The sequence below is a fragment of the Battus philenor genome, unplaced genomic scaffold (genome assembly GCF_028537555.1).
Source record: "Battus philenor isolate CCGP_79_NKW_IND1 unplaced genomic scaffold, ilBatPhil1.0.hap1 SCAF_24, whole genome shotgun sequence".
NCBI classification, from domain to species: domain Eukaryota; kingdom Metazoa; phylum Arthropoda; class Insecta; order Lepidoptera; family Papilionidae; genus Battus; species Battus philenor.
In genome coordinates, this window is record NW_027181687.1 from 1,012,530 (window position 1) to 1,038,154 (window position 25,625).

Genomic DNA, 25,625 nt, shown 5'->3' on the forward strand with positions numbered 1-25,625 from the left:
CACGTTTGACAGGCGGGTTGGCGATCATTAGTGTTGTATTAGAGAGAGAAAGAGAGAGAGAGAGCGTTCTAAATTTTTAAAGGAGATAAATCCTCGATCATTTATGTATGCTATATATATATATATATATATATATATATATATATATATATATATACGAGTATTTATATAAATATAAATATATATATATATAAATATATATATATACATATATATATATATATATATATATATATATATATATATATATATATATATATTGTGTAAGCTGGGAAGTAGAACTGCGGCATATTACAGACTTGATTATAACTCGAGGCGATTCGATTCTCGATATACTATTTTATATTATTCACACTATATGCATTTCATTATATACGATTGCCACTCTCCACGAACATATATATATATGTGTATATATGAGTAATAAAAGAACCAATATTTAGCCACTTCCGCACATGCAGTGGTAGTCGTGCAACAACATGCACCGCCCGCCAGCCCGCTGATAAATGCGTATGCGGTAAACAATGCGAATTACACAACCGCCACCGTTAATTCACTTAACACGTATTTCACCCCTCCACGGGGCATCTTCAGGAGTTATACTACACCGATTAGTGTCAAACACAGATGTGTTTAAATTCGGCTAAATATTGGTCCTTTTCTTACTTAGGATGGACTTCCCCGCAAGGTAACACCTGATTCCATTAAATATATATATATATATACATATATTCAACTTTACCAAGCAAATACAATGCTTCTCGCAGAACTTGTACGGCGATGTATCAGTAACATTGAATACCAAGCGACATAGGGTAGAGTTGATTGTACATTCTCTCTTATAACATTTGTGTACAACTACATGATACTCCAAAACAAACAGTCACCGATATTAATAATCAATCATGATGTAACCGCGCGGCCGGGGTGCCCGGCTGAGGGGCAGACGCATCTGCGGTGCCGCTAATAAACTTATAATTGTGTTTATTATCTATTACCTCGACCATGGGCGCTGCGAGCACAGCTCCCATGGGTGCGTCATTATTCATGCCATAAAACCAGCGCATACAGACATCAAAGCGCCTCGCCGGGGAATCGAACGCCCCCAGGGTGTACACACAGCGGTGCTTCATGCTTTGAGTTTGTTGTTTTATTGTCTTCTTAGTTAACATGTACACGCCCTTATTGGATTTCTCTATTTGAATTGAGGGCTAATGCGCGTTTTTTTTATTAATATAAACATACAGTATTATCAATTCTTGTGTAATAAATAAACTTTAGAATTAATTTGACATGGTACTTGCGTCGAAAACATACATAACAACAATTTTCGAAATGCAAACCAAAATTGTTATTCAACGACTACAAAAGAGTAAATTAAAACAAGTGGAGATTCCTTCACAGGGGTTCCTTGGCATGGTTAGCCCAGGGATTGTCCGGGCGATCCACGACTTTGGTCCCAATCTGGTAATAAGGTAATAGGTAACAGCTTGAGTTGAGGCTCTGGAGAGAGCTCTGAAGGTATGCCACCAAAAACAAAGTTTAAGCTAAATCCCACTTTACCTACGCTCTCATCCCCACCCATCAAAAAAGTGCAGGTGGAGTATAGCTCTGTATATACAGGCAACAGTAGCCATCCATCATCAAAAAAGCACCTATTCTAAATGTGAAACAATAATGAAGACAAAATAAGAGCAAAATAATATACAGTACTGTGATATAAAATAATTATAGAATTTAAGTAATAAAAATGTGATATAAAATAACAATGTAATTATGAAAATGTAAAAAGAAAAGAAGAATGAATGAAAGGTGATACAGAGCAAAAGGGAAAGACAGCAGAATTGTGGCATAAAAGTATAGACCGAAAGACAATGTGAAGTATGAAAGAAGAGAAAGTAAACAATAAAAAATTATGTGAATAATTAAATTTGCCCGTAAAGTCCCTGTCCCACAAAAGATAGGGGTACGAGAGGCCCCCAACAGCGGGGGCCATATCAGAAAAAAAATGTAAAACATTTGACGACAATCAAAACACGTAATAATTTTCCTCTCTTCAAATAAAGACTTGCATTATTATATCAACCGATATAGACGACACGATGACCGTATCTAGTTCCCACAACCTTTATTATTTCGTTGAACTTGACTACTAAAATAAAGCATAAATAATTATTTCTACTACTACTACTCCGCTGGCTCAGTGATCTAAAGTGGGTCTTGGCCTCCGAAGCGAGAGACTTCCACTTTCCTCTATCTTGCGCCATCGTCTGCCATTGGTTGACATTCAATTCGCGCAAGTCTGCCTCAACGCGATCGATCCAGCGATACCTAGGTCTAGCCACTGGTCTTCGACCCCTCGGTTTTTCCAGGTACGCTACCTTCACGCTCCGATCCGATCCATTTCGCTCCAAGTGACCAAGCCAGCGGATTCGTTGAGCTTTATATTCGCCAATGATATTTGACTGTGCTACTAAAGTCTTAATTTCGGCATTCTTTCGGAGCCTCCAAGATCCGTCTTGATTTCTCGCTGGTCCCAAGATCTTCCGCATGATTTTGCGTTACGTCACTAGCAGTTTTTGTTCTTCTTTCAAAGTTAGCGTCCAAGCTTCACAGCCATACATGAATATTGGTCGTATTACGGTTTTGTAGATACGGACTTTTGTACTTCTGCTTAGGAGCCTAGACACTAGAACCTTGTGAAGTGCTGCACTGCATATATGCAATAATTATTAAAACATTAAATCAATAAATATTGTAATCAATTTTTAGAGTCTTTCGTTACTAGCGCATGTTAGACGGCATCCACCTTTTCATGTGGGCTTATGTGATCATGATCCGTGTTTTAAGATTTATTACAACCAAATGAATTATTAAGAACTATCCTAACTTCTATTTTTAATTAATATACCAGTAAAAACTTTAAATATGTAACACAAATGAGAAAATACGAACATCAGCTTTTTTTTAATGACCCCCGCTATTGGGGGCCTCTCGTACCCCTATTTATGGTGGGATAAGGACTTTATTAGCATTTAATTTATTCACTTAATTATTTTATTTTCATTCTCTTCCCTTTCATTCTTCACATAATCTTTCATGCTGTTCTTTTATACCACAATTCTGCTTTCTTTCCCTTTTGCTCTGTTTTACCATTCTTTCATCCTCTTTTCATTTTACATTTTCTTAATTTCTAGTTTTGTTGTATCACATTTTTATCTTTATCTTTATCACAGTTTAATATTATTTATTTTTACATATCTTTTTTGTTTTTGTTTGTTGATGCCTAACTTTTATTTTTTTCTATTGCAGCTTGAACATCAGCTTACCGCCATACAATGCCCGGTTCAGTAGCGTCCATTCGGCGCAACGGCCGTAAGGAAAGGGTTAATCAGAGGTAATCTATTATATAAAAGTACAAGTCACACAGTAGATGACAATACATTTATGCTGCCCGGGAAGTGAAACCCGGGGACCGCTGAGACATCTGTCCCACGTTAACGGGATAGATTTCAATGGTACATTACTACTAAATAGGTTTAATTCAACATACAATCATACGTAACTGAAATCAACGCAATTTGAATACAGTTTTATTTTCACTTTGTTTTGATAATTTTAGAGTTCAGTTTAAATTACGTAGTGTGTTGTGCTTTTTTTTAAAAGAGATTTTTACGTGTTGTTTCTGGTTATAAAAAAGGTAAATATTATTCCAATTTATTTATTGGCAGAGTTATATTATTTTTGTTTTTTAAATATTTACTTTGTTCAATTTTCTTTTTAAAAAGTAGTATTTTCGTAACCCTGGAACCTATCTTCGATCTTTACATGGTTTGCTATAGAAACTCTTAATTCACTTTGCGGCGTTTCAATTTGCGACGTGTTTTTTTTAGAACGTAACCACGACGCAAAGTGAGGTATTGGTGTACAACCTCCATGGTGGCATTAGATATGTGACAATCCCCGTCCGGAATAAACCTACTAAACTGAGATAAAGATAAAATTCATTTATTATTCAACATTGAAATTTATAACAGGACCCTTATCGACTTATTATTTATTGATATTATTAATCTATTTCATTTCTGACTCTACTCTGCTTCGCAAGGTGTTGTAGTTGTGTAGAAGAAGCAGAAAGAAACTCCACTCACATATAATCATTCAGCTCTTGAAGCTTTGATTGCATGAAGTTGTTTAAAATACAAAATTGACTTTTATTAAAGTCCACTATTAATAACTAGAAAGTGCTTTAGTATATATACACACATATACATAAACATATATATATATATATATATATATATATATATATATATATATATTACAAAAATCAGCTAGACTCTGACAGTGCGGCTTTGTAATAGAAAATAGATGACAATTCTCTTGAAGGCATAAAATAAATATTTATATATCATAATAAAATAGGTTTATAATATAATGAACTTATACATGTGTAGAGATCATTGTTAGATTCCGTAATTCGATCCCAACGTTGGGCACGAGCGTGTCTTTATGCTATCTCATTACAACCCCAAATCGAGGTCCCCCGACACGCGGAACTCTACAGACGGCACTTATGACTCAACCGGCCAGATGCCGTACTAAACTAAGAGAACAAACATTAGTATACAGGGTGATTATATGTGTAATAAATATGATACGTTAATATAATTGTTTTAATGCGTCAGGCCAATAACTTCTGTACAAAGTCTGTAGGAACATATAGTAAATCATAATTTATTTTAATATATAATAAGCTAAATTTTATAATGCTATATTAAGTCGTCTAATAATTAGTTAGCAAATCCTTTAAATATACTACATACACATTACATATTTTTACACTTATAACCAAACATCCTGTATACAATGATACTATTTTTATGTAATTCTAAATATCTTTAATTAAGTTTGTGTTTATATGTACTTTTGTATCGTCGATTATTTAAACATTATAAGCATTAAGCTACCACCGGCTTAAAACACTGATCTAAAATGCCGGAGAGACTCAACATTTGCTCTTCTAAATGAAATCATTCAATTTATAATGTGAGATAAACCAAGTTTCACATATATATATATATATATATATATATATATATATATATATATATATATATATATATATATATATATATATATATTACATGAAAAAGGTATTACTTAAATACGAATAAATAACAAATGCTACACAATATTCTATTTTACAGGCCAAGGAAGTGCTTGTTTACCACATTATTAAACGGTGACAGCGATTTATGGCAACTTATTGCTTCTGGTAATCTATCTTATAACCTGACAGCGACAACAGTGAAACATTTCTTTATAATATTTAATGGAATCAGGCGTTACCTTGCGGAAGTCCATCCTACGTAAGAAAAGGACCAATATTTAGCCACTTCCGCACATGCAGGAACCCCCTGTAACTGCATGTGCGGAAGTGGCTAAATATTGGTCTTTTTCTTACTTACAATACAGTAATCTACATCGATAACTTTTCTTACTTATTTCTTTATAAACACAGTAGAATGAGCAGGCATAGTCAATTTCAAGATCTCCGATGATCTCCGACTCGCGTAAGAAAAGACATGTAGATTTTAGATATTTATCATACGAAAAGCTGGCAGAATCAAGTTGAAATCAATAACATATGAACAACTTCAAATAACATCACAACTACAATCCACACTATGTTTATAAAAGGAAGAGTATATTTGTCATAAGAGTATTATGTGTATCATCGCTGTAAATGATAGACGCAACATCTCATTTACAATTTAACACACTTACGACTTCGTGGGTGTGGCAACTAGTGGGTGCGGGCACACTCTATGCTCCCGCGCATTCGACGCTTATTTGCGTTGAGCCGGCGAACTGTTTGCAGTTTATTACCGTCGGATTATTTGTCCGCTGGTGCGCTTGTCTTGCAGTTTGCACTGCAGTCGAGCGCCCGGGGATTTCTTGGCCCCTCGTATTTGTTCAGTTCAGACGTTGTTTGACTAGAAATTTTACGGTTGCAACTGCTTGAGATAACAATGCTAATTTCGACGCGAGCTCGGCACGAACCGACGTTAACTGAACAGAAAACTATTCATTTAACCATCGACTAAACCGCGAATGGATTCTACATACATTGATAGTGACACGTATGAGAAACATATATAAAATATATTTAGATGTGATCATAGAATCTAATATAAATAAATCCTATTTATTGCAATAGCAAATGAAGGCTTCAGTACTGAAACATCGTCATCATGACAATCGTATGACATCCACAGCTGGACATTTTACTCCCTTTTAGGTTGGAGATGAACAGCTGGGATACTTTTGGCTACACATCTGTTAGAGTACAATCCAAAATTTCACACAAGTAAGAAAAGGAACAATATATAGCTACTTCCGCCAATGCAGCAGTAGTCGTGCAACAAAACGCACCGCCCGCCAGCACGCTGATAAATGCGCATGCGGCAAACAATGCGAAACACAACTACCACCGTTAAATCACTCAACACGTGTTTCACTCCTCCACGGGGCATCCTCAGGAGTAATGTTACACCGATTAGCACCAAACACAGAAGTAGCTATATATTGGTCCTTTTATTACTTAAGATGGACTTTCGCAAAATAACGCCTGAATCTATTAGATATTTCGCACAATATCTATCGGAACATGTTAACAATGTTTGGATACATTGACGTATAGAACGTTAAAAATAAAATTAAACTGTCTATACCAGTGATTCCCAAAGTGGTCTATATCGACCCCTAGGGGTCTATGACAACCTGCAAGGGGTCTACGTCAGCGAAAAAAAATTTGGGGGTCCATGAAATGAAAATGGGGGTCCAAGATAGTGGATCTCAACACATACACATTTACTTACATCATACTATCTTATAATATCAAAACATTCACATTATTTATAAAAGTACCTATGAAGTAAAAAATTATTAATATGTTACGTATATTTTACATAACAGATACAAAATTTTATTTTGAGTAGTTTTAATTTAAATTCATTTAATAAATTTATAAATTAACAGGTGTTTTTACTTTAAGTTTTTAACACTAAACTTCACTTCAATTAGAAATTTACAGGAAATCAATATCATGTAAGTAGGAGGTCTACCCAACACGGAAAACATGGCAGGGGGTCTACGACAAAAAAGTTTGGGGAACTCTGGTCTATACAATTAACTAACTTTATCATTATTATGGACATAGGCCATCCGTAGAGATGTCCAATAAGACCCTTAGGTATCAATTTACTTCCAGAGACTTTGTCAAGGTCGTTTGCGCACCTTGATGTTCTACGTTGCACTTGCCGGCCCGTGGTCAAAACTCCAGAAGCTGACCTGCCACTGTCACTTGACCAAATGATCTGCCCACTACTAATTCAACTTGCTAATTCACTGGACACATTAAGTTTCTCATTTTTCTCATTCATTATTGGTGCATGGGTAATTTTAATAATTTACAACACAAAATTGTTATTATTTTAATACATTAAACTGTACACGGAATCTATAAATACCAAGTAGCAATATATCGATAAAAAAAACTCGTAAATATTTAAAACATTTTCCCAATCAGAAAACTACTTTGTGAGTGTATATTGATGAAAAATAGAGCTCATAGTGCTCGTTGATATATCCCGAGCGCATAAATCAGACGGAAATAGTTCGCCACTTAAAACGCCGTTACAAGCTAATATGTTACGACTCCAATGTAAACACACCCAAGTTATACACTTCACTATAAATCAATATACATGAAGGGAGCACTGTGCTTTTTTTATCAAGTATAGTTAAAACATTTGACGTCTGCTTCGCCTGATGTTAAATAATGAAGTATATTATGCTATATACCTGCCTAGAAGATACCTATTCACTCTTTACTTAAAAACTCCCAAGTTATAGATATCAGTGAAGAGTAACATTCCTCGCATTCCTCAGATCTTGCAGTAGAATTATTCAAAAGGTTATAAAGAGAAATAAATATGGTAGGGTAAGAGTCAAATATCTAGTCTAAATAATTTAAAAGTACAAAACATTGTGATAGACACTAATAATAATGAAAAGATGGAAATATATTAAATAAATTGATATAATAATAATACCGAAGAAATTTAACTCAAAGCTGTTACTGTGATAACGAGGATATAGTAGAGAATAGATAGGCGATGTGTGGTAGAAATAGAGAATGATGATCGCGTATAATGTGTAGTAAATAAAATAACAAAATTCTGAAAGTATTTTTAAACTGTAAAAAAGATTTAATGGAATCAGGCGTTACTTTGCGGAAGTCCATCCTAAGTAAGAAAAGGACCAATATTTAGCCACTTCCGCACATGCAGTGGTAGTCGTGCAACAAACAACGACAAATGCGCATGCGGCAAACAATGCGAACTACACAACCGCCACCGTCAAATCACTCAACACGTGTTTCACCCCTCCACGGGGCATCTTCAGGAGTTATGTTACACCGATTAGTGCCAAACACAGAGTGAAAAAGACTTCGTCATAAAAATATTAACGTTATTAAAAATATAGTCCACTGTATGGCATAGGCCTTCCACAAATATAGGGTATATATATATATCATAATGGCTACGCTTGGCAGGCGAGTTAAGGGTCTAAATGTGGAATTATTTACGCAGAGGACGCTGCTGTCCATCCTCTGGAAACTTATGAGAAGTGGCAATACTATATAATTAATGCACAAAGTGTGAATTACATAAAATTGTATCACGGTAATTGAACCCGCGATCAAAGATCTCAGTACTATACCGCTAGGCTATCAATGTGCTATATTACCAGCCGTATATGGAACCGCAGAATCACATTGTGCGGGTGATCAATTTGATTGTAGTTTCTATCAGATTGGCCACTTCCAGTATTCTTGTGTTCACGTATACAATCACTGTAAATGAACTTAATGCTGCCCATTCTCTGGAAATTTACTTAAGTGCATAAGCAATCCTGTATACAAAACCAATGAGAGATGAAAGAGACAATTGCCTAATATCGGCTAAATAGAGCCTTATCTCTGTCTCACACGTCACTTTAGCGTGGGACAGAGATAATGCTCTACGAAGCCGAAATTAGCCAATTGTCTCATTCCAAAGATCGATGTGCATTATTTATCGCCTACTGTAATTAATGCACAAAGTGTGAATTATATACAAGCGTATCTCTGGAATCAAACCCGCGACCTAAGATCGCAAGTCTGTCTTCAACCACAGCTACCACTGCTAGAACGAGCCGAGATATCCTTATATATATATATATATATATATATATATATACATATATATATATATATATATATATATATATACATATATATATATATATATATGTATATATATATATATATATATATATATGTATATATACAAAATAAATAAAAACATCAAGTTGATTTGGATCGCACTTGCCTCAGAAAGGATAAAGAAACAGAGAAAGAAACAAAAATGAATTAACAAATAAATAATCATAAATAATATATTTTAATTAGATACCGCAAAGAAATTACGATCTAGCTTATAAGTAATTTAATTTAACTTATTACTATATATATATATATATATATATATATATATATATATAGAGGTATATATATTTCACCAGGGAACAATATATTACACCAAGTACTGTCTTTATTTAAGCAGTGACTTTTACTGTATTGTTAATGAAACAATAATTTTGACTATAGATAAATAAATATTTATTAAAAGTTACAACACTAATAGATATGATATACCGACTACGGCATAAAGTCAAACGAATGTAACCTTGTCAGAGTAACCACCTATTCCGTCGACCGGACGCCCGTTGGTTTCAGATCAAAAAGGCAAAGAGGGTAGAGAAGTTAATTAATAGACGTGAATTTTAAAGATCTTTCGCCAATATTCCTTCACTTCAAATTTCAATTATACCTCCCTTGATATAGGCTTTTATAATACTATACCTTCAGACAAGTGTAAAGTGATTTAACCCTTTCTTGCATGGTGATGGAAATTTTAATCATAACATTTAGTCAACAAAAAAAGATATTCAAAACCCTTGTAACGTAAATTTGTTGTTGCTCGCAACTTTTTAAGCGACTATTGCGTACAATAAAACGCGGTTGTCGAAAAATAGCAAAGGTCACTGTGAATTACCAGACCTAGAACTTGTCACTCTGCTGTTTGTTGTGACTGGAAGAAAAGAGCGTGATTTTAAATTGTTTTATGGAAATAAACGGAGATATAAAATACAATAAAAAATGAAGATGAGTGGAAAAAAGGTTTGTTTTCATGTTTTTGTTATTTTATGTACAATTTATATCAAAACACTATAAATTAATTTATCAAAACGTTGTGATGGAAATTTACATCACTATGCAGTAACTTCACTTGTAATGTATAGGAATTATTTTTTTTGTAAATGTTTATTTTATGTTGTTTTTTGGGGAAACTTGAATGAAAGAGATATTGCAAATTATCTTTGTAAGTTATAAGGCAGTTGGCTCTCAGAAGATGGCCTTAATGACCAAGATTCCGATGATGAAAACCACGATGCTGATGAAATTATAAGTGTTGCAAGAGGAGAATGATGATGACGATGTGGATGAAACTGCTGACGTTGAACCTCCTCTTGTAGAACCAGACGATCAAGAACCCTCTCACACATCAAATTCATCTAATTTGCAGTCTTCATCCAGTTTTCCATTTGACAAAAGAAAATTGATTTGGAAAAAAAGGAATCTGGTGTGTGACACAGATAAAATTACTTTCTTGAGGAGTTCTGCTGCTTCAGGTGGTCTATCACACCTAGAAACTCCATATCAATGTTTTAACCATTTTATCACTGAAGATTTTATCAAAACATTACTAAAGGAGACAAATTTATATAAAAAAACAGAGTATTCCCAGTTCATCTATATCATTTACAGAATATGATTTGCATAAGTTCTTTGGTATATTATTATACATGCCAGTAATCAAATTTCCTAGCACAAGATCATACTGGTATACATACTGATATTACTTGTCCGTTTATTGTCCAACATACAATAAACACATGGGAGGAGTAGATCTCATGGATAGCTTTTTGGGCAGAAATCATATAAAAATGGGGTAAAAAAAGTGGTAGTTGCGTATTTTTTTCATCTATTTGATCCTGCTATTATAAACCCTTGGATAGTTTATAAAAAAAAGCTCAAGAAAGTGATGAACCTAAAAAGAGTCTGCTTACAATGGGCCAATTCAGAAATGAATTGTCCTTTGTGCTATGCAACAAAGGAACCACCAAAGCAGCTAAAAGAGGGCGTCCTGATACCAGTGTACTAGAAGAAGAATTACAATAAAAAAAAGAAAAGGTTCTCCAGCTTCACCACCTCCAAAAGACATAAGAAAAGATGGTGCTGAACATTGACCAAAAGTAGGTGGGTCACCCTGGTGCAAATTTCCCAAATGTAACGGCTATTCTACAATTTCGTGTAATAAATGTGGCGTCAATTGGTGCTTAAATAAAATAATTATTGTTTTTTGAATTATCACTAAGAATAAAGAAGACTAAGTAAACAACTTTTCTATTTAATTAGTACCGGGCTAAATATGTGAAACTGCATGATGATGTAAATTTCCATCATATTGTTTTTTACATAATACATATTTTTATTCACACTAGGATTTTTTTTAATATTTTTCCTTTAATCTAGAGCATTAATTACATCACCATGATTTATTTTAAAAAAATGGTAAAAATCATGCAAAGAAGGGTTAAATGGGTAAATGTATAGCTTATCAGGAAAAATCCATTAAATATACCTATAAATAAAATTAGAATGCCTGTTTGTAATATTTAAATATAACCGGTTTTTACTAAACGCTTATATATATATATATGGTACATATACAAAAATTATATATTTTTTGTCTATTTATATGACTTAAATATTACGACTTACACCAATACCTCACTTTACGTCGAGGTTACGTTCCAAAAAACAAGATGCAAATTGAAACGCCGCAAAGTGAATTAAGATTTTCTATAGCAAACTATGTAAAGATCGAAGATACGTACCAAAGTCACGAATATACTGCTTTTTAAAAAGAAAATTGAACAAAGAACAAAATTAAAAAACTGTATTCAATTTGCGTTGACTCTAAGTTAGAAAGGGAATCCCCGAGTTTTGACGGCATGGCGCAATTAGAAACACGTGTTGCCATCTTTTAGAAACAAAAGAAATTTTTTAAAAAAAAAATTAATGACACGAACCCAAAACAACGCAACTTCAAAAATCTAACGACGCACAGTGATAATTAGTACTAATTAAGCAGCGACGCAACTTCGATAAAAACGCAAAACGAAACGACGCAAAGCGAGGTATTGGTGTATATATATAAGTCGCTAGAACAAACGCTTAATTGTTCTAGCACATGGAGCACGACGAAAATCACTCTGCGTTAAAACAAGACTTAGAATTTGCCAAATAAGTATTTACAATAATTCAAAATTTCTACGGTGTATATCGCTACATCGCTTGTCGACAACTAATTCTCTATATATTTACATTATAAATGTCAAACCACACTGATATATACCGCCATTTGTAAAATTTAAATTACGATCACATTATGACATTACTTTTGCGCCATTTGTAAATTTTAAAATAGTTTTTAACACGACAGACGCCTTATTTCTAATCAATTCGCTAATTAAATAATAGATAACATTTATTATTGGGGACTTCTCCTTCTTCCATACCAGGGGTAAGGCAGGAACTATTTAAACATTCAAAATTATTCCCTAAATATCATTAATGTATCTTCTATTCAATTCTCTTTTTTTCCTTTACTTTATCTTGCATTTCCTTTTATCGCCTCTGCAAAATTCTACATTTTCATTTTCGTTTATTGTTGATTTTTACTCTTTGGGTCCAGTCACTTTATGGAGTGTCCTCCTAGAATACTAAAGAGATCTGCATGAGTCGTACTTTCTGTCCATTAGCAAAAGAAAATTCTACTATCAGATGCAGTTTAAACGCAACATAGATGGTCATAGATCTCGACCAGAGATCTCTGCAACCCGTCTTGCGTTACCACCTTCCAAATACAACAAAAATAATATCGAAATACATTCTCATATTATCATTTTACGAACACTAAATACAGCCTGTATTCTTCTCACATATCTCATATCACTCAGACGTCCCAAAGCACTCTGCCGGGGCGCAGAGCTAACACCAAGGCGCAACGAGTAGCAAAGACTAACAGAGCTGTATAGATGATGCATTGGACATGGAATTACGAATGCATTGACCCGCGTATTATATGGATGCGGTAATTACATTTTTTTTAATTAACTTTCACTTTCGCCCTTCAATTGTGGGATGCATCACCGTTGAATATAAGACGCGCAAGTCACTACTTATTTTTATAGGTTAAGAAATGAATTCATTTTATCGACTTTCAACAATATCTTGTTATAAATTAATTATAATAAATTAGCGGTACATGCTAAACCGAAAACACAAATTAATAATAACTACAGAACAAAACATATACACATACGCATAGACATATACGTGCGTATATATATATATATATACGCACGTATCGAAAAAACATTGTAAAATTTCTTATTAAAATTTTCAAGTTTATCTGTTTTTCCGTTCCCATGTTGAGTAATTTTATTTGGCATTAAAATTTGTATATTTACTTATTTATATGTACTTTTTTCTTCAGTTATGCAACTATGTATATATTTCCTAGCGTATATATTAAGTAATATTAAATAAATAAATTTCACAATGCTGTTTACTCGTTGGCATTTAAATCTTCACCCGGTTTAACCCTTAGAGTTTCAATTTCGATACCAATCTTTTAAACCGAATGTTCACATTACTATTAGTTTTTTTTTTTATAAGTTGGCTGTACGAATTTTACTGTTGCATAATATTCTTTCAAACAAAATTAAAAAAAAATCTATATATCCCTCTTCATCTAGACCCTCAAGCAAACACAGTAATATTAAAAAAAATCACTTTCGTAAATCAGGCTACTAAGGGTTAAGAAATCACAGCTACTAAAGTGCTTATCTTCGTTACACTAACTAAGGCTTCCATAAAAATCGCGTGCTGTTTCATTATTCACTAGAATAAGATTATTTAATTTATTAGGCCAATAGTATTACAGTGGCCTCACAATATATTTATATTAACATCTTGTACGTTAACAAAACAAAACTTGAATACAAATGGCGATGAATGATGATGAGATGAAAGGAATAGAAGAGAATGTGGCGGACCATAGAGGGATTAATGAAAGATAAAAGAGTGGAAACAACAAAATTTTTTGAAAAATATATTGTAAGTAATTTCCCTGCCTATCCATGGTATAGGAGTACAAAAGGTCTTTAAAAACGGGTGCGATAGGAAAAATACGCTCAGATTTGAGAAGGACCCGGAAGGACCATTAAACAATTATTTACTCTACACAAAAGTTGTTTCAGATAAACAAATAAATCGGTACAACATTTCATAAACCCATAATTGTATGCAATAGCATTCGTACAATTCTAATCCGTCAATCACCGCTAAGCGCGCGTAGTGTTCCGGCTGATACGCTCTCTGTCCTCGCAAAGGGAGACATACGACACTTGTTATGAAATATCCATATATATATATATATATATATATATATATATATATCATGCTCTAAAAGTAAGGAATAAATCCACTCTGTGTGAGTGAATTAACGGTGGTAGTTGCGTAATTCGCATTGTTTACCGCACGCACATTTATCAGCGGGCTGGCGGGCGGTGCACTTTATTGCACGACTACTGCTATATAGCGGAAGTAGCTATATATTAGTCCTTTTCTTACATAGGAAAGACTTCCGCAAAGTAACGCCTGAAAAATACACGCTCTACAACTCTCACGCCATCCGAAACAATTATATAAGGCTCTTGCCATTTATATAAATGAAGTATGCATTCTAAAATACATTACATTAATTTTTAATTCAATAACTTTTGACAGTATAAAAATTATACAGGCAGCGCTATATTAAAAAATAAAAAAACATTTGCCGCATCCATATCATTCGTAACTGCAGCGTCAGCCCGCTGTCCGTTCCCCCGCGCAAACACGGCGTAATGATACTCCAGTTAATTAAGAGGCTGCGCAAACATTGTCTTGGCGATGGGAGTCGGCCGCTGGGGCGTCACTAACGAGCGGTTAGTCGATACCCTTACTACTAGATCTTTGGTTATCCGTCCAAACAGGCGTCGATCATAGCCAACAAATTATGTAAACTGTAAATTGCAATATCATCAATGCTACAACGTTTTCTTTTAAAGTTTATTACTGACCTGAACGATGAGGTGGTCCATCTCAGCGAGAGCTCGCAGCAGGTGGGCGGTGCGTGCGGCACGTACGAAGGTACCGCAGTGACCGAGATCCGCGCCCTTCGCGAACAGCATGCAGAACTCCGCCCTGGAGCCGCACATGCCCGTGCCCAGGGCGCAGCGGAGGGACTGCTTCGCGGACGACCGCTCCGAGCCCTGCATAGCAAGATCCAAACTCAAATTCAAAACATACGATGTATTATAAGCAAGCATTAAGTTAAATCTATCGCCTGTTTGAATGATAACCAAGTTTTTTTTTATTTTATCCTGCAGAAGTACCTACTAAGAAATTCTATTGTTAATCTTTTTTAATAATGTTACAAAATTCTAAAGTATAAAATGAAAATCGCATAATATTAGTACCTAACATGTCTGTCACACACACACACACACACACACACACACACATATATTATATATACGTCAGAGTAGAGTAAAACAGACTAAAGAAACTAAACAGAAATACTTATTTTTATAAAAAATATCATCACCTTGTCAGTCAATAAACATCCATTGCAAGATATAGGCCTCTCTGATGACCAGCCTTTCGATACCTACATCAATAATTTTATCGTCGGTTTACCAAATGGGGAACCCCACTGCAATACCCACGACATATCTACCGCCCCGTAGTCGCCACTTAGAACCTTGCGGTTACACAAACGATGTGCTCCCCCTACTGCCTTTTCAGACTTTGGTTCTTCTGTAGATCTCCTCCTGGATACGATCTGGTAGCGAAACTCGGAACATGTTCTATCCATTGCCTTTAAAAGACCCACTGTAAATATCCAAGTCTCAGATCCAAGTCATCACCAACAACACACTGTTCTAAGATCCTCGACTTTAGACATTACGATATTTTGGACAAAATGTTTCGGTGCTTCACGAACGTCAATCCGAGTTAGATTCGTCCAGTGATTTATTTCTCAAAGTTTAACTTACCTAGGCATATAGCCTGTAATGTAGATTTATTCTATAATGCTAAGCTGTGGAAGCTTACCACGTCAGCATCACAAGGGTGGCAGAGGTCAGCACAGACGGTCAGCAGGGTCTGCACGCTCTCACGGGCCTGTCCCGCATGCTCAGCGCGGGCGATGCACCCGCTCAGACATAGGTAACTGAAACAAAGACAAACTATGTTAAAACTCTTGTGATGGAAGTATGATAGAATCGATGGAAAGAAGTGCGAAAAACCTTGCAACGCTACAATGGATAATATGTCACAGTGGGTACAAAGGCAACTATGCTGCAGATATACTGATTTAGAACCCATCGATCCTTTAGTCAATACATTGTGCAATGGACAAACCATGAGGAATGCCGACAATTTAAAAAGGCAATCCCTACGGGCTCTTGAATACCTTTCTCCAACTGTTGGGACCCCGACTGCGTCTGATAGTAGGTTTCTAGTTCAATGCCTTCTTAAAAAACAAGTTTAATTTAGGTGGTACAGACAGTCTGTACAGGGAGATTCCTGGAAGAGGAGAGCCATCCTAAAGGTCCATTTTGATTAACTGAGGTGCTTTTCCGAGATCGCCGGCGACATCAAATATATGCTGAGATTTCTCGTTATCAGGTTGACTAGATCGATGCCAATTTCGACGCAAAATGAGCACAATGCAAAACAATACAAGAAAAGATAGAGATAGAAGAAGAATGGAGGTTTTTTAAGGATACCTAGAACAAACTATATGTATCATCCATCTTATATCACTAAGTATTCTTCTTTATACACATAGACAAGATAACCATACATCTTTTTCTTGAAGAAACTATTCTTTGAAATCCTTAGCTCTTATAGAAAATAATTTTTGTCCTTGTTTCTCTGCAATCAGTCTCAGACTAAAGACAGATTTGTTCTTTGTGGCAAGGTTTTAGTTCAATGCTTTCTGAAAAAAACAGGTTTAATTAAGGTGGTACAGACAGTCTGTACAGGGACATTTCTGCAAGAGATGCATCCTTATGGTTCATTCTTCAGACAACATCAAGTGTTTGCTAGGATTTCTCATTGTCGAGTTGGCTAAATTGATCACAACTTCGACGCAAAATGAGCAAAATACGAAACAATACAAGAAAAAATAGTGGTAGAATTTTGAATGATATTCAATAACTAATGGTGGGGGTTTTAAGGGCGCTTAGAACAAAATAACAAACTATATTTATTACCAGTTCTATCCTTATTTATACGTATTCATATACATATAGACAAGATTACCATTCATATTTTTTCTTGACGAAACTTTTATCTGATTTCTCTGCAATCAGTCTCAGACTATAGACAGATTTGTTCTTTATCCTTTACCTCTTTTAAGGCGCTTTATTGTCACCAAATGTTTGTGTGTCGTGGCGAAATATAAATATGAACAGAAAATTGGCAACCCAGATTTAAACTGATATCGCTTGCGGTGTAACTGTCGACCGGTGAATAATGTATGCATTTATTAACAATTTAAATACGCCCTATAAAATCAAATCGCACGGTGGCCGAGTTAAAATTTTAAACTGCCGCGACGGTGGACGGGCAAATCCAAATGGAAAGCAAACAATTGCTGCGGTTGTTTTTACTGTAAAGGGATAAGTAGAGACTGGGAAACGATGTTTTGATACTAGAGTGGACCTGAAGTGGAGATTATAGAGTTTACAATGAGCTCGTTTATTTATTTTTTAACGAACTACCCGCACTTCGCTGTTGTTTCTGGAAACACGTAGTGAAATTATCCAATAGGATTTTACAACAAGAGATCTTACTTCCAACAGATATAGATACAGCTGACTTGTTTTAACATGACGTTACATAAATGAAACCATTACCACTGAAATTTCCGCCACAGGGCATTCAATTTACATGATTTAAAAATCATTTATTTCTCTGGAAATTTTGGCCTCGTTGGCAAGCTTACAGTTGTTCAACGAACCAAGATGTGGATTATGCTCGGAATCTCTTTCTTCTTCTTTCTTTTCAGCCGATGGACACCCACTGCAAGGTATAGGCTTCTCTCAAAGATCGACACGATGACCAGTCCTGCTCTGACCGCATCCAGCGAGTTCCTGTGACCTTTACTATTTGGTCCATCTAATGGAAGGCCTATCCACGCCGCGTCCACCGACTCGTTGTCGACACTCAAGAACCTTTCGGCATCGACGACCATAGGTTTTTTTTTCGTGGCCCCCGCTATTGGAGGCCTCTCGTACCCTTAATTTGTTGGGATCTGGGTCTTTGTTTACAAAAAAAAAATCAAAATTTTATCTTTATTCTTCACTCACTTACATACTTGTCAATTCTTCTTTTAATCTTACCTTCTTTCTTCACATTATCTTTCATTTTGTTCTTTCATTCCTTCTTGCTGTCATCGCCTTCCTTCCATCATCATATTGCTCTTAGGTGGCTAGGTACATTATTTTCTTACTTATTTTCTTCTTTATTTTATTACTTATCCTATTTGCATACCACAGTTTTCTTTTTTTGGGTTTTACTTTTTAGTCCATTACTCCACTTACTTGTCTATTCTATTATTATTTGATTAGTTCTATTATTTGTGCAGTTAATTTCATATTTGCTACCTGTTTGTCTTTTCTGTTTTATTCCTTTTGACAGTCTCACTCACCACCCTGCGAGCAAACGACAGGAATGATGGGCGAAGGTTGTCGTCGCTCATCATTCAAGCGATGCTCTCCAAATCTACTTTTAACTTTACTTCCGTTAACGACCATAGATTGCACGAGCAATGTACTCCGTGCATTGTCATTTCAGACAAGCAATTCTTTGAGTTACGTATGTGATCATTGTTCTTCTGCGGATTTCATTTAACTTACCCCTCTCCACTTCTCTGAAGTGACTTTGAGCCTTCTTAAAAATTCCATCGTAAGTGTCCACGTCTCGGATCCGTATGTCATCACCGAAATATATCAACATTACCTAATTAACAATGAAGATATCCGGAGATGAACGTCAATAACCGACATAGTCCAGAGGATTGGCAAGTTAAGATTAATTCGGCTAGGGTAAGCCACATGGCGTGTAACAGATGACCGCTGGAACCTTACGGCTGTATTGAAGACCTGGGACCAGCAGACGCAAGACGTCTACTCACATGGTAGACGAACCTTGTTAACATCATCAGAAGATGATAGATGTAGTGTACTCCCAACCAATACTATTGGTTATCTAGGAAATTAAAGCCAATGTTCATCAATGAACGTTTCACGCAATGATTGTTGGGTTTCGATATAAAACAAGCACATTTAGTTAATTATTTAATGTTAAGAAATCAAATATGTTACACTTGTAAAATGTCCGTTGATGGTAGATGCAAAAAAGATCGTCTTTTGTTAGAAGCCGGTGAAAGACGCCGTGCGTTCCGATACACGCACTCAAGTCCAAATAAAAAGTGTTACGTTCGGATACAATATCGAACAATGATGATGATAAAAAAACACCTAATGTTAACAAATGTCGTGTATTAAAGACATGATATTTGAGTGGGAAGCCCTCTGATAAAGTGCGGCGAAGCAGAACAAATGATTTGTAAACGCGAGACCAAACGCCAATTATAACTAAACCAAATATTTACACGCGAACCGAAAGCACGGAGCAAGTATACCGACAGATACTGTGGTGTGCCGTATCCCTTAGTTAAAAACAATCAATGTTTTATACATGATTATTTGTTATAACTGTAAAAACTTAAAATTAGTTACTATTTTCTATTTTGAAATCACAGGTTTCAGTACGATAAATCTCCTTCAAAATTAAAAACAACATATATTAAAATTATTTTTGATTTTCAATCTAGAGGCATTGCAAAACTTTGGAAAGATTAAAATGAAGAAAATACCTATGTTTTACTTAATCTAACTTATACCAATAGAGCTTAATGATTTTGTCACTTAAGCGAACGGCATTAGCACCGGAACACGTAAAAGCGAGGACTTAGATATAGGTGTAATTACAGGTGGTGTATCCAAAAATACACGAAGACCTTTTTACAACGGCAGCGATCACATCACTGATGGCGTCCGATTTCAAATCGGCGTTCGAATTTCAATTCAAACGTTCTAGAATGACTTTTCATAAGAGTATTGTAGCCGTAGTGGCCAGCAATATGGAGCGCTAACGAAATAGATGCTTTTTTAAATTAGGATTTATATTCCACAGACATTGGCATCTGTGCCTTTGGTTTTACATTTACTTTTAATATTTTTTTTTTAATTCCTAAGAATTTTAAAGTATTTACTAACTTAAATCGTAATTTATTTAAAACTAAGTTTAAGTCAACTACAGTACCTGGCGATAAATATTGCACATCGAACTTTGAAAAGAGACAATCGGCTAATTTCGGCTTCGTAGAGCACTATCTCTGTCCCACACTACCTATGTGACGTTTAGTCAGTTGCTGTATTTCGTGCGACAAAGATAACGCTCTACGAAGCCGAAATTAGCCGATTATCTCTTTCCAAAAGTCGATGTGCAAAATTTATCGCCGGGTAATGTAATTGTTATCATTTTTTTAAAATCGCTAGTGTCTTATTTGTTTTTAACGAAGCCCTGAAAATGTCCAGTTTTAAAATTACAGTTCGTGCGATCAAATTCCCATCTTTACTCTATATTGCCAACCTCAAATTACAGGCTTTAGGAATATTGATGATTAATAAATCGTAAACCGATTTACTTCGAAACATCCTAATTTACTCGCCTCCATTATAATGGAAAAGGAAGCAAGAGAGTCCGTCCTCAAATTCTTCAGGAAAGTTGCACAATACCTAATTAATAGGAATAAAACATATATGAACTATGGAAGACGAGGACGAAAATAAAAAATTCATGTGCAAAATTGTTAAGAAATAAAAAAAACGCTGTTACCAACAAAATATGGGTGGAAGGAGAGGTCCCAATAGCGGAGGCCTCAAAAAAAAACATCCTAATTTGGACTCTGCGTTTTAATCTTGAAGTACAAGTGACCAATATAAATGATGTAAAAGGAAAATAATATTAACAAGTACAGGAGAACTACGCGACATCGACTGTCTGATGCCCGTTGAAACGATTAGTAAAGAATCCGGGCAAGAAATATTTAAGATAACATTATCGAAGCCCGCCTTCGTTGAGGCTCCCTTATCAGACGTTTTACGCTCCCACGACGAGATGTACTACACCACACTAGACTTTACTCACCAGGTTTAAGGTTTAGAATCGCTTGAATTTGTTAAGACTTCGATTTACCATCTATTAACGTAAGAAGCAATGGATCGTCGCATAATCGGAATTCTCGCGTGGCGCCATGTTACCGATTTGTGTGTTTTAAAAGTCCATCGCATACTATCACACCGGCTCAAGTACCCGAGACAAAATCGTATCAACGGATATTTTATCTACACATTTCCCCTTTTTAAAACTTATGTACGGTCTTAATGCTTAAAATTTTATTTTAGTGACGTAATTATCTTCTCATTACGTGGTCTCTCACTCTGAAACCCATTGGCAAGCTGTCGTTCAAAGGTCCATGGAAACAGCTATCACATATCTCTACAATATAGAATCAATAATGACAAGATCTCTATACGAAAGCAATTGACCGACATATACAAGATATAGGTCACTTTTTCTTTACGAAATTTATTTATGTGACTTTCTCTGCTACCCGAGTGGCATTTGCAGATTCTGCGGCAAGGAGGAGGACCCTTAGCCTTAAGGTAACTAATCTCGAGGTCTTCCTAGAAAGCTCCGGCTCGGACCCACTACATACAATACCCGGCGATAAATATTGCACAGCGACTTATGGAAACATACAATCGGCTAATTTCGACTTCGTCATTATCTCTGTTCCACACTACCTATGGGACGTTTTGTATATCGTGCGACAGAGATAACGCTCTACGAAGATGAAATTAGCCGATTGTCTCTTTCCAGTCGATGTGCAACATTTATCGCCGGGTAATGTACTACAATTTCACCAGCTCTTATATCGCTTCGGTGAAGGCTCGATGAAGCTTGGGCTGTCACTACTTATTTGTCAACAAAAAGATTGGAGGCTTTAATTCCTATTTACAATCATCCTGTATAAAGTCACATTGATCACTCTAAAATACCTTACGTATTTTTTTATTTGAACGAAGACTTATATCTTTTAGTAATACTCCTGCAGATATACACAGTAGACTGGGAAAATTGTACAATGAAAGAAACAATACGACAGATAAGATGATATAGAAGAAAGAGAAGAATGATAATATTAAAAAATATGAATAAATTACTAGAAATAAAAAGTCCCTGTCCCACACGAGACAGGGGAACGAGAGGTCTCCAACAGCGGGAGCCATAAAAAAAACATACATAGTTAACAATGATTAATTTTATTTAAACACATTATAATAATGCTTTTTTTGCGTTATAAATTATTTCGAAAATCGTTGATTTTTGGGCAGAGTGTACCGTAATTTAATTAACAGTAAATAAGCTATACATTCACTCTTTTAAAGCCTTTACACCTGTAACTAACAGATTAGTGTATCTAATATATAAAATTCTCGTGTCACGGTGTTCGAACTTGAACTCCTCCGAAATGGCTTGACCGATTTTTACCAAATTTTACATGCGTATTCAGTATGTCTGAGAATCGGCTACTATCTATTTTCCATACTAAATTTTATTTTTAATTTTTTAGACAATTTTTTTGGTTTTTATTTTATTATGATACAGCATACAAAAATACATAAAAACCTAAATTTTCACCCCTCTACGATCAACCCTTATCTTACATTTGTTAATTAAAAACTTTAATTTTTTTTGCAAAACAACATTTTCGGGATCAGCTAGTTAAACAATAAAAATTTGAAACTTTCTATTCTTTATTTACAATTTTAAAGGTTTATATTTACGCACAGAGCAAATATTTGATATAGACATTATATCATCTTAGATAGACGCATTGAAGGCTTTATAATTGATTCCTGTAGACGTCATTGTGAATGGCAGGCGCTAACCAATCAAAACGACTTACGGCATGCGCTAACGAAAACCGGGCCGTTTTGTGGCGCCTACGCATCCACCGGTGTTGCTAGTTAAAAACAAGTTCCACGTTTTTCGGGTAATTTTATTGATATCTATGTAAGCGCTAAAACTTTTTTTATTCATTCTTAAAGCTGCGCGAATACAGCCTGTGTATGTCATATAAATTTTAAGGCAATAATAAGACGTTAGAGTTCATTTATTCAAACAATTATCAACTTTTGAAAAAAGAATGCCAGTAGAGTCCAACTTGACATAAACTAGAATCAAATTAAGCTTCACTGTAATGGCAATTTGGAACTTAATATATGCGGCTTTTCGATAAGAACCCACAGTTAAGATATTTTTTTTATTTTGATAGATATTCATTGTTTTAGCGGCTGCGTGACATAGAACTATATATAGAAATATATATATATATATATATATATATATATATATATATATTTCTATATATATATATATAGTTATATGTGTGTATGTATATATATATAATAGATTCAGACGTTACTTTCCGGAAGTCTATACTAAGTAAGAAAAGGACTAATATATAGCTACTTCCGCTAATGTTACAAGTATAACTTTACTCCTCAGGATGCCCTGTGGAAAGATAAAACACGTGTCGACTGATTTAACGGTGGTAGTTGTGTAATTCGCATTGTTTGCCGCATGCGCATTTATAAGCGGGCTGGCGGGCGGTATACTTTATTGCACGACTACTGCTACATAGCGGAAGTAGCTACATATTAGTCCTTTTCTTACATGGTACTATGTATCACACAGCCGCTAAATATTACTATCTGTTGATATTAAACTTTAAAGGAAATTGATCGATCGCCGGTGAAAAAATTTTCAAATTAAGAACTCTCTTGTTCTCTAAAGTCGTAAGTCGGATGTTTTCTCTTACATGCGTTCACTTTTCTCTTCAACCCTTATTCAATCATTGTTATCTTTCTGCAATGTTGCATTTAGTAAATTTTTAATATTGTCTTACCTATACAGAACACATAACAGAACTATTATTTATAACTTTTATTATAATTTAAATTTATGTGTACTGCTGGTGTACCTAAATATATAAATCACTCCAGCCGTATGTCCGTTGTTAGGTATGGCCTTGCCTGTAATATTCTATCATCAGACGACATTGACAAAATCATCACCTCATGGGTTGACTTTCAACGCTGCGTTCGTTGTTTCAGCCCATAGACGCCCTCTGATCGGCCTCCCCCAAAAGATATTTATGGGGAAATAAACAATAATCACCACATTTAACAGGCCAGTTGGCGATGACAATGTGATATTATGGTACGCAGAAGACATTGTTGCCCATACTTTGGATACTTGTTTATGTGCAGTAGCAATCATAAATAATTAATGCAAAAAGTGTGAATTATACAAGATTGTATCCCAGCAGTCCTTTACCACTAGACTGGTAGTCTTTTGAATGCTGCGCCTATAAAGCCAAATAATACAGCTAACATAATGTTAACAAATAAATACATTCAGAAAACTTTTAAGTTAAACGGTTGTTTGATACCCATATTGTGGTGGTTGTGGAAAAATATGTACCTAGTCCGCCATATTGGAACGGCGTCCATCTTTAATTTTAAATTTTGACATAATCATCGTGTTTTACTAGTGTAGCCCTTTCATTTGATACCCATATTGAGAGGGTTAAGGAAAAATACGTAGTCCGCCATTTTGTATCGGCTGCCATCTTAAATTTATAATGTTATTGATTTTATTATATTGTATTGTCATCTAAATTAAATGTGTGTACCAAATTTTAGATCAATCTGACCATGGGAAGGTGCTTAAATTTCAATTTCTAATTTTGATCCAAATAAATTCCGTACGGGTCGAAGTAAATAAAACCGTTTAAATACGAAAAGTGAATATAAATCAACATCGTGATTCAATTAACAAGTTGTTTTTTTAATTTATGTTGGTTATTGACTTCGCACTCTGGCAACACTTTGGCTGACGATTTATGGCGCGTTTAAAATGTTTTCTTTCTTAATTTCTGTTAGATGTACGCGCTGCGGCATCGGCGCCTTTGCGGTGAAATATGCGATCCCATTACCGCCTCCGTGTCCTCTGCGATGCATTTCGATGCAGTCCACTGTAGTACGACCCGTATGGCTTTCCTTCGCCTTAGTTATACAGACAAGTGTTTGGCGGCCTGGCGGGTCATTGTACACTGGGCGATAGAAACCGA

The 25,625-nt window shown here is 35.1% G+C and overlaps 1 protein-coding gene across 1 annotated transcript in view; it reads right to left on the bottom strand.

Annotated features, from left to right (window-relative positions):
- Positions 1-25,625, bottom strand: part of ssp3 (short spindle 3) — a 118,392-nt gene that overhangs the window by 9,478 nt on the left and 83,289 nt on the right. Inside the window, exons 16-17 of the mRNA XM_068768029.1 lie at positions 16,400-16,517; positions 15,364-15,555 (exon numbers count right to left, since the gene is read on the bottom strand). Of these exons, the coding sequence (XP_068624130.1) occupies positions 15,364-15,555; positions 16,400-16,517 (310 nt within the window). The remainder of the gene's footprint in view (positions 1-15,363; positions 15,556-16,399; positions 16,518-25,625) is intronic.